This window comes from Heterodontus francisci, chromosome 22 (genome assembly GCF_036365525.1).
Source record: "Heterodontus francisci isolate sHetFra1 chromosome 22, sHetFra1.hap1, whole genome shotgun sequence".
In the NCBI taxonomy this organism is placed as follows: Eukaryota; Metazoa; Chordata; class Chondrichthyes; order Heterodontiformes; family Heterodontidae; genus Heterodontus; species Heterodontus francisci.
The window spans coordinates 58,657,963-58,668,728 of NC_090392.1; the positions used below are offsets into that span (position 1 = coordinate 58,657,963).

At 40.7% G+C, this 10,766-nt stretch overlaps 1 protein-coding gene across 1 annotated transcript in view; it reads left to right on the top strand.

The window, feature by feature from the left end:
• Positions 1 to 9,287, top strand: part of LOC137381382 (beta-galactosidase-1-like protein 2) — a 75,426-nt gene extending 66,139 nt beyond the window's left edge. The window contains exons 17-19 of the mRNA XM_068053886.1: positions 942 to 1,053; positions 7,124 to 7,240; positions 8,632 to 9,287. Of these exons, the coding sequence (XP_067909987.1) occupies positions 942 to 1,053; positions 7,124 to 7,240; positions 8,632 to 8,715 (313 nt within the window). The 3' untranslated portion in view covers positions 8,716 to 9,287. The remainder of the gene's footprint in view (positions 1 to 941; positions 1,054 to 7,123; positions 7,241 to 8,631) is intronic.
• Positions 9,288 to 10,766: the final 1,479 nt, after the last annotated feature.

Genomic DNA, 10,766 nt, shown 5'->3' on the forward strand with positions numbered 1-10,766 from the left:
TTTCCAGAGCTCATTCCCTAAGTTAATCTTAAATAATAACCTGAGTGAATGCTACAGTAGTTCAGATGATAATAAAAACGAGATGAACAAGACTCTTACAGTTTTTACAACAGTTCGTTGTACAGTGAGATTAGATCACTCTTTACAAATTACTCCACAATCTTGTATGGATTTTGTAATCAACAGTGGGAGGAATCTGAGTTTTCTACCTTGGTCACCCACTGCTAATATTAAATACTCCCAGCCTAGGTAAATGCCAGATAATGCTCCTGCTACTCCATACTACTGTGAATATTTTTTACTTCCCACACCAATAATCTTCACTGTCCAGATAGCATTGCCAGTTTACTGCCCCTCTTGTTTTCTTTCTAACCACGTTACCATTATGAACTGAACTCAGACCGATCATGAATTTGTGTCTAATTAACATGTGATGATCACACACAAGAATTATTGCTGATTTATTGAGAGATTCTGGACTGTTGTATGTATACCATATATGTATTTTTCCTTCTGCCAACCCTTATTTACTAAAAGCATCTCTTTCCAGTGTTGCAGCATCACACACTCGAGATTCTCTTTGGTACCTCATTGATTCTTTGTGTGGGAGCCTAAGCTAATTGACTGGAGTGTATTATAGCTGAGCCTGATCCTGTTCTTACCCAGCATGCGCGCACACTCCCAGCAGGAGTCATTGTATAGCTTTCAGGAGTGGAATCCCAGGGGTACTGAGAGCAATTGCAGTGTCTTTGCAAAATAAAATGTGGAGTTTGTGGGTCCATTTTTGTCCAATGTTCATTTTGCATACATCAGCCAGTGTAATGCTGCAAAATGACATCCACACCAAAGGATTGAAGATGGTGACTTTTGTTGAATGGTAAATGAATGCTAACCATTGGGAATGACATTGTTTCCTTTTGTTTGTCTCTCCTGGGTTGAAGTTTCTCAGCTATCCAGTTGAAACCTAATCCGGAAAAGCCTATCTTTCCCGCCTTTTTCTATGGCATACTACATGTGGATTCGTTGCCTTACGATACTTTTGTAAAACTTAAGGTGAGGAAAATTATTTTGTCCAATACAGCTTCCTGCTTCAGGTAGTGATTTTTTTTTAAATGTGTAACTTATGTCCTGAGATGTGAGATAAACTGAATAAGGCAGTTGAAAAATAAACAGAACACCAACTTATAGAACTACTAGACCTCATTCATCCCAACAAAAGTGGGAAAATATGATACTGAAATTTTTAAACAATGTTTTTTAAAGGAGGTGTAGGTATCAGACACAACTTTAAAACATTGTAGTTATGGAAGGAAATCTGATTTAACTGAGGATTCACTCCTCTGGGTGTTTGTTTCTGAATAGTTTGAGAACTGAACTGATCTCTGAATTACTTTATGGTATTGTTGCTGTTGTGCTGGCAGAATTTTCTTCATAATTTGTCAAAATGTTGTCAAATCTGCTCTTTGCTCTTGGTTACTCTGATCCTTTCAACCCAGTTTAGACCAGAGAATGCATTCTATTGATCCAGACTCAATTCATTCTCCTTACCCAGCCTGTGCCGTGAGCTGAGACATGACGGAAAGTAGTGAGTGAAGCAGAGACGGAGGGAGGCAGGGAATCGATTCAGATCGACCCTAATCCATTTGTTTTGAAATCTACTTTAAATCCTTGAAGTAACAGGTTTTAATTTTGTTTAATCTTCAGGCTGTGTTTATGCTACCATTTAACATCTGCTTCTCCTCTTCTAATAAATACAAAGTTGTACATTAAATTATAGGAACGATTTTCCTGTTTCTTGCCCCTGGAGCTATTGAATAACCCAGGGCACAGCAGATACAGGAAAATCGGACAGGGGAATGCATAACCCCAGCAGAATTCACCCAGTTTTTTTTTTAAAAAACAACTCAATAGTAAATAAAGTGGACTGCATGAATTTCTCTCTTCACTGAAGTCGGGCAACCTCCAAGGTGGAGGAACAGGTAAGATTTTCATTGTGAAGTGATTGCATGGTATGCCTTGTGAGAGGAGCTGGTAATCCTAGAGAACCAGTTACTTCAGCAATGTACCTAATTTACTGTTTTAAAAGAAAATGTTTTAATGTGTAAATCTTGCTTCAGTAGAGCATCACTGTAGCATTACTTCAAAGTATAAGGTAAATGCACAGGGCGCATACAGTACTGACAATTCAAAGTGCCCACAGTCTTTTTAATGAAAAAAAAAACTCCTACCTGATAGCAGAGACTTTAAAATTACTGCTTCTTTCCCTCTCTTCCCCAATGCGAACTGGCATTTCACAATTCAGCAAGGAGCCATTCATCTGATCTCAGGTGTTAGTGTTGTTGGAGAGTGGCTCCACAAAAATGACAGCATCCTTTCTGTTCCATACACAACCAGGGTAAAATAGAGATTGTATCCCTAACAGCACCTAGAAAGAATGCCAGTCAATATTAATTCATCTCTTTCCTCCTTTAAGACACTCCTTAAAAACTACCTCTTTAGCCAAGCTTTTGTCATCTGTACTAATATCTCCTGAAGTGATTTGGTGCCAAATTTTGACTGATAATGCTCCTGTGAAGTACCTTGGGATCTTTTACTATGTTAAAGGCACTATAAAAATGGAAGTGGTTGTTCTGAAGTTATTTACTGACAGGTCTTGTAACTGATCATTGCTCCTTTCTTATTCCTCCTAAGCTGCAAATATTATGTCCTATAAACGCATCCTTTTCTCTGTCTACTGTATCGAGGCCTCTCATAATTTTGTACATCTCTATTAAGTCACCCCTCAGCCTCCTCTGTTCTAAGGAAAACAACCCTAGCCTTTTCCAATCTTTCCTCATAGCTGCAACTTTCGAGCCCTGGCAACATTCTTGTAAATCTCCTCTGTACTCTCTCCAGAGCAATTATGTCCTTTGTGCATTGTGGTGACCCAAACTGTATGCAATACTCCAACTGTGGCCTAACCAGTGTTTTATACAGTTCCAGCATTACATCCCTGATTTTGAATTCTATACGTCAGCCAATAAAGGAAAGCATTCCGTATGCCTTCTTCACTCTATCTACCTATCCTGCCACCTTCAGGGACCTGTGGACATGCCCTCCAAGGCCTCTCGCTTCTTCTACCTCTCTCAATATCCTCCTGTTTATTGTGTATTCCCTCACTTTATTTGCCCTTCCCAAATGCATTGGTGGAATGGGTGGGCAAGTGGAAGATGAAATTTAATGCAGAGAATAGTGGTGATTCATTTTGGTAGAACATGGAGAGACAATATAAAATAAAGGATACAATTCTAAAGGGGGTGCAGATGCAGAGGGATCTGGGGGTATGTCTGCATAAATCATTGAATGTGACAGGACAAGTTGAGAGTGTGGGTTATTAAAACATAGAGCATCCTAGGCTTTATCAATAGGGGCATAGAGTACAAAAGCAAGGAAGTTATGCTAAACTTGTACAAAATGCTGGTTCGGCCTCAACTGGAGTATTGCATCCAGTTCTGGGCACACTTTAGGAAGAATGTGAAGGCTTTAGAAAGGGTGCAGAACAAATTCACGAGAATGGTTCTAGGGTTGAGGAGTTTAAGTTGCGTGGATAGATTGGAGAAATTGGGACTGTTTTCCTTGGAGATGAGAAAGTTGAGAGGAGGTTTGATAGATGTACTCAAAATCATGAGGGGTCTGGACAGAGTAGATGGGGAGAAACTATTCCTGTGGGAAGGATCAAGAACAAGAGGACACAGATTCAAGGCGAGAGAAGCAATGGCGACATGAGGAGAAACCTTTTCATACAGCGAGTGGTTAGGATCTGGAATGCACTGCCTGAGAGTGTGGAGGAGGCAAGTTCAATCGAGGCATTCAAGTGGGAATAGGATTGTTATCTGAAAAGGAAGAATCTGCAGGACTATGGGGAGAAGGCAGGGGAGTGGCACTTAATGAATTGCACCTTCAGAGAGTCAGCACAGACACAACGGGCCGAATGGCCGCCTTTGGTGCTGTAAAAAGGCGTTTGATAAAGTGCCAAATAACAGTCCTGTCAGCAAAGTTAAAGCCCATGGAATAAAAGGGACAGTAGCAGCATGGATATGAAGTTGGCTGAGTGATGGCAAACAGAGTAGTAGTGAACAGTTTTTCAGACTGGCAGAATATGGGATTCCCCAGAGGTCAGTAATAGGATCACTGTTTTTGTTGACCTGTATTAATGAAGTTGTCTTGGGTGTACAGGGCACAATCTCAAGTTGCTGATGACACAAAACTTGGAAGTATTGTGAACTGTGAGAAGGATAGTGATGGACTTCAAGAAGATATAGACAGGCTGGTGAAATGGGCATGTGGCACATGAAATTTAATGCAACTAAGTGTGAAGTGATTCCTTTTAGTAGGAATAACGAGGAGAAGCAATATAAAATAATGGATACAATTATAAAGGGGGCGTAGGAGCAAAGAGCCCTGGGGGTAGATGCGTACAAATTATTGAAGGTGGCAGGCAGGTTGAGAAAGTTAACAAGGCATATGGGGTCCTGGGCTTTCTTAATAGAGGCATAGAGGACAAAAGCAAGGAAATTATAGTGAATCTTTATAAAACACGGGCTCAGCCTCAACTGAAGTATTCTATCCAATTCTGGGCACCACACTTAGGAAGGATGTGAAGGCTTTAGAAGGGTAGCCGAAAAGATTTAAGAGAATGGTTCCTGGAATGGGGGACTTCAGTTATGAGGATCGAGCGCAGAAGCTGAGGTCATTCTCCTTGGAGAAGAGAAGGTTGAGAGGTAATTTGAAAGAGGTGTTCAAAATCATGTGGGTGTGGACAAAGTATATGGAGAGAAACTGTTCCCATTGGCGGAAAGGTCGAGAACCAGAGGACGCTGATTTAAGCTGAATGGCAAAAGAACCAAAGGCGACACGAGGAAAAGCTTTTTTATGCAGCACATGGTTCGGATCCGGAATGTGCTGCCTGAGAGTGTGGTGGAGACCGATTCAATCGTGGCTTTCAAAAGGAAATTGGATTAGCGCCTGAATAGAAAATAATTATGGGACCATGGGGTAAAGGCAGGAGAGTGAGACTAGCTGAGTTGCCTTTGCAGAGAGCTGGCACAGACATGATGGGCCGAGTGGCCGCCTCCTGTGCTGTGTAACCATTCTATGATTCTAATATGGGATATATAGGCAGCAGTGGTATTTCTGGCAGGTTTCTCAGCTTTTCGTCTTTCCTCCCCTTTTCGTCGTTCCCCCCCCCCAATGTACTGTTACGACCAGGTGAGAAAGGTGTCTAGGGGTCTGTTACTGTCTTCACCTGGTCTTATTGTAACAGGGTTTTAATTTTTAAACACAGTATTTTGAGCTTCCCCTTTGTGAATCCTTGTTCACAGCTTTCCAATTATAAGGCAAAGAAATGAGCACACCAGGTTTTCTTGAGTTTAAAGAGTGAAATTTATTAAGTTTGAACTCTAATAGGGTTAACGCCTACGGATATACGACGCACCCACGCTAGCATGCATACGCGATACACACATGCAAAGAGGGACAGAACAGAGCAGAAGAAAAATAAAATGGAGAGGTTTGAGGCAATATCTGAAGAGTTTCTTGTTACTGTGCTTTGAGCTTACTGTAGCCCTTTTGTAGGTAGTTCTTGCTTGTAGATAATTCTTGCTTTTCGTGGGGCACAGTATTATTCTTAAACCTTGTTCACCGGAGGAGACTTTTCTCTTGGGGTTCATGTGTCTTTAGTGGATTCCAAAGCTGGTGAGAAACGAGATGAAAGCAGACAGAAGAGAGATGTTCTCAAGCCAGGATCTTTTTCTGTTGAAGTTCTGTTTTTCCAATTTAAAACTCCCCTAGTTGGCCAGCAGGTGACCATGTGACTGACTGGTTTGACCAGGTCTCTTCTGTGTATTGGGGCAGGGACTGGTCCCTTTGTTCCAACACTGCTCGTTCTGTGCAAATGTCTTTCCAGTCAGGGGCTTGCAATTTTAAGTTTTAATGTTCATGTGGCGAAATCATATGTGCCTCAGTCTTGGCAGGTGGGGGAATTGCCTGACAGTACTCTTACGGCCAGGAGGGGAGGGGTTTTCAGGCTCCCCTCTTGCCCTTCCTCTTGTTTGACCGCAACAGGGTTTATTCCTTTTTAAATAAGTTGTGCTTACCACCTCTGTGAGTATTTTACCTTTTACCTGTACTGTGATCGTGAAAGAACCAATCGGACAGGTTTTTTTGAGTTTAAACAAGAGAGGTAAGTTTATTATTCTTAACACTTTAACCCCGATTTAAAAATAATAAAAAATGCTACACGTTCACACTCACATTCACATGAGAATCTCACACAAATAGATTACAAAGTGGAAATTGGGTTTTTGGTTGGATTAAAGTCCAGAATAAATAAGTTAAATCCACAGTTTGAGGTTGGATAATTTGGTGATTTTCCAACTGGAGTTGTACTCTTGAAGTCCTCAGCTGGTCAAAGTACACTTCGGCTGGCCTGCTTTGCTCAGGGTTTTCTTGAAGGCAGAATTGTAATTGGCTCTCTTTCCCTGGTTTCTGGCTGTAGCAATCTGTGGGCTTGGAGGGTCCACAGTTGCAGATGGTTTTCAAACTTGATGCTTTCTGGTGAGAGAAAGGGAAGTACACAGCCTTTTCTGCTGCTACAGTCTCAGTTACTGCTTGTTTTTTTGTCTAAAGGAAACAAAACCTGAGCTTTCCTGAGATGGACAGATGGTCACATGGCTGCTTCAGGTTTTCTGGAACCATATAATGAAATTCAAGGTTAGGAATTGACTCTACATGCCCCAGAATGCCAATTTACACTTGGAGGGGGTTTGATCTTTGAAAGTCAGTATGTTAGGATTTCCTTGACTGCTGTGCTAAAGAAGCCCTTTTGGGTAATTCAGTCACTTGGAGCAAGCCATTGTCCTGGCTGGGCTTCTTGTTGACTTTTGTCTCCAGTTCAGTCTCTTGGTATCTCGGGTGCAAATTGCAGTGGCCATCTTGGCTGCTAGTTTTTTAAAGGTTACTGTAATATTTTCTCCATTAAAAGTCTAATATTTCTCATTTGGCATATGGTGTTTTCTTGTCAGTGCAATTTGTATTCTTGCAAAACATTTAGAATTAAGTTTTTATGTGTTCTTGTAACTTTCAGGGCTGGAAAAAAGGTGTAGTTTTTGTGAATGGAATGAATTTAGGCCGCTACTGGGAAATAGGGCCACAACAGGCATTGTACTTACCAGCCCCATGGGTACAGCATGGCAATAATGAGGTAAGTCCAAACAGAGTGCAACTCTTTGCACAGTTGTTGGAATCCATGATTCCTTTCCTTCCCCTTGTGGGTGATCATTGAGAGTGTCACAAGTGAAATATTTTTTGATTCAAATCCACCTTTTATTGCAACAGTTCTGACACAATAATGTTACCTGGACTTCCAATTATCTGTTAGAACAGAAATGATGTGGAGCTGAAAAATATAACTGCATTTTTATTTTACTGATTAGGTTGATCTGTGTTGTAGGGTAGCAATGATGTTCCAGTGCCTCTTCGCTGAGCACTTTACTCTCTGAGCAATGGAGCAAAATTTCAGCAGCAAATTTTTAAAAAACTTTCAAAATTGTATTTCATCCTAATGCTTTGAATGAAAAATTCTTCAGCTCTCCATTTTTCTAATTCCATTTTCTAACACTTTGTTGAAATACTTTCACACCTTTTTTTGTATTTCCTTTACATGAAAAGATAAGTTATGTTTTGTGGAAGAAGGTTTTGATTATTAATAATTAATAATCATTGTTGATCTTGAACAAAGCCAATGTGGACTTTGATCTACAATCATTGGCTCCAAAGGTTCACAGCACTGTAAGCAGTGGTTCAGTGGTTGCACTCTCGCCTTTTGAGTTAAAAGCCCGTCCAAGACCTAAACACAATTTAGGTTGACGTTCATGTGGTACTGCATTGCTTGATGTGTTGATGAAGGCCCTGTCTACCTGCTCAGGTGAATATGGCACTCATTGAACAAGACCATTTGCAGTTCTCTTGGTGTCTTGACCAATATTTCATCCTGAATTAATCCCATCAAAAATAGATTAACTGGTCATTTATCTCATTGCTTTTTGTTGGCTTGGTTGTGTAAATTGGCTTCAAAACGGTAATGACGGCACTTTATTATTTATTGGCTGTAATGCACTTTGGGATGTCCTGAGGATGCTAAAATGCTGTATATATAGAATTGATGTTGTCCACTGCGAACTGGTAACCCGGAGTGCGTGTTGCAGCATACAACCATAGAAAATGAACAAAAGAAGGAAGAAAAGCTGCTGTGAAGGGAAAGGAACATCTAGAAGTACTCACGATTGTGAATATGCCCTTGGTCCACAATCAGAGCCTTCTGAATTTGCTACCTGTATTAAAATCAATGGGGTGCTCTGAGATATAGACCAATTCTCCTTCCTGTCACTGGTGTTGCTAAGAGCTCTCGAAGGAAGGAAGCCTGATGGGCAGGATTTATGTTGGGGGAAAAATATTGAAGTTACTTTTTTTTTAAACTAACACCTATTTTAATATTTTTCGTCATAGGCACTGAACAGTAAGTCTGCATCACAGACTCTCCTTTCCTTTTGTGCTATTACCACATTTCTTTCACATTTTTCCCTTTTAAATTAGATTGTAATTTTTGAAGAGAGCAGTGCGGGACAAACAGTTGAGTTTTTAGACAAGCCTGACTTAGGACAAGCTCAACATGTATGAAGATGAGAACAAAATTTTTCTCAACTATTCCTGATTAACTTTTTAAACTTTTGTACCGATGTCTGATCAACACAACATTGAAGTATCGGAATAAAACTTTTGAAAAATACTTGAACAACTTATGATTCAGTTGATTTGTTCTATTGTAGAATTGTTTAAAATTTATAAGTGCTTAAAATTACACTGAGTGGGAGTGTAGAAATGCTTAACACGCTGTTTGAAATCTCGTTCCCCACAATTTTAGTAAAGAGGTTAACTTGTTTAAAATAAATGTGTTGATACCTTCGTCGAATAAGTGAGCAAAAGAATTAAAAGTGTGTTAATTGCTTCCATGTTATTAACCAGCAGCATAATTTCAAGGCTGAAATGTGCAAGATTAATCTATTTTTGTATAATAGTTAACGAAAATCCATTTCATCTGTTTTGCATTTAATTTTCTCATTAGAGGTTATATTTTAATAATCTTGACATTTGGATGAATTCTCCATCCACAGATCTCTCCATGTTATAAAATAGTGTGAAATATCAAACTGGAGGAGTTGCAGTAAAGTCCTTTATGGCTTTCTTTGGAAGTACTGTGTAACAATCTCTTCCTGTGTCTTTCAGAAGCCTTTCCTCACATATTAAGTTGGTAAACTAGTTGGGCACAGTGCCATTAATTCTTGTGCCAGGAGACAGTTGCTGTCCTACAACTCTCGTCTTAGCATTGCAAATTTTTCTCTGTGATGGTCTACAGGGGTTGTTCATTTTTCAATGAGTTACACAGGAGGAAGCCCTTATTTAAATGGGTGCTTTCAACTTCCTGTCAATCCAGTAACTGCAACTTACAATTAAACCAACCTTTGTTGCAGGGCAATCATCTCAGTCTCAGGACATCACTGCATGAGTTCCTCAGGGTAGTGACCTAGGTCCAACCATCTTTAGCTCCTTCATCAATGACCTTCCCTTCATCATAAGGTCAGAAGTGGGGATGTGCACTGATTGTGCAATGTTCACCATTCATGACTCCTCAGATACTGAAGCAAACCATTTCCATATTGAACAAGACCTGGACAACATCCAGGCTTGGGCTGATGAGTGGCAAGCAACATTCGTGCCACACAAGTGCCAGGCAATGACCATCTCAAACAAAGAGAGAATCTAACCATTTCTCCTTGATGTTCAATGGCATTACAATTGCTGAATCCTCCACGATCACCATTCTGGGGTTTACCATTGACCAGAAATTGAACTGGACCAGCCATGTAAATGCTGTGGCTACAAGAGCAGATCAGAGGCTGGGAATTCTGCAGCGAATAACTCACCTCCTGACTCCCCAAAGACTGTCCACCACCTGCAAGGCACAAGTCAGGAGTGTGATGGAATACTCTCCACTTGCCTGGATGAGTGTAGTTCCAACAACACTCAAGAAGCTCGACACCATCCAGGATGAAGAAGCCCACTTGATTAGCACCCCATCCACCACCTTCAACATTCACTCCCTTCACCACTGACGCACAGTGGCAACAGTGAGTACCATCTACAAGATGCACTGCAGCAACTCACCAAGGCTTCTTCAATAACACCTTCCAAACCCACAACCTCTACCACCTAGAAGGGCAAGGATAGCAGACATTTTGGGAACACCACCCCCTACACTTTCCCTTCCAAGCCACACACCATCCTGACTTGGAACTATATTGGCGTTCCTTCACTGTCACTGGGTCATAATCTTGGAACTCACTTCCTAACAGCACTGTTGGTGTACCTACATCCAAGGGCTGCAGCAGTTCAAGGTGGCAGCTCACAACCACCTTCTCAAGGGCAATTAGGGAAGGGCAATAAATGCTGGCCTAGCCAGCGACGAGCTCATCCCACAAATGAACAAATTTTTTAAAAAGCACCTTAGGACTTTCCTTCAGTATTTTCTAGGAAAGTAATCAGACAGAAATCTAAACCAAAATTTGAATATACAAAGAGGAATGACTTCACAGAAGCTGGTTGGATAGATAAGAGTGGAATTAAGTGAGGGCAAGCCTGTTGAGTTGAACAATGGAGGTGAAGCATAGGAG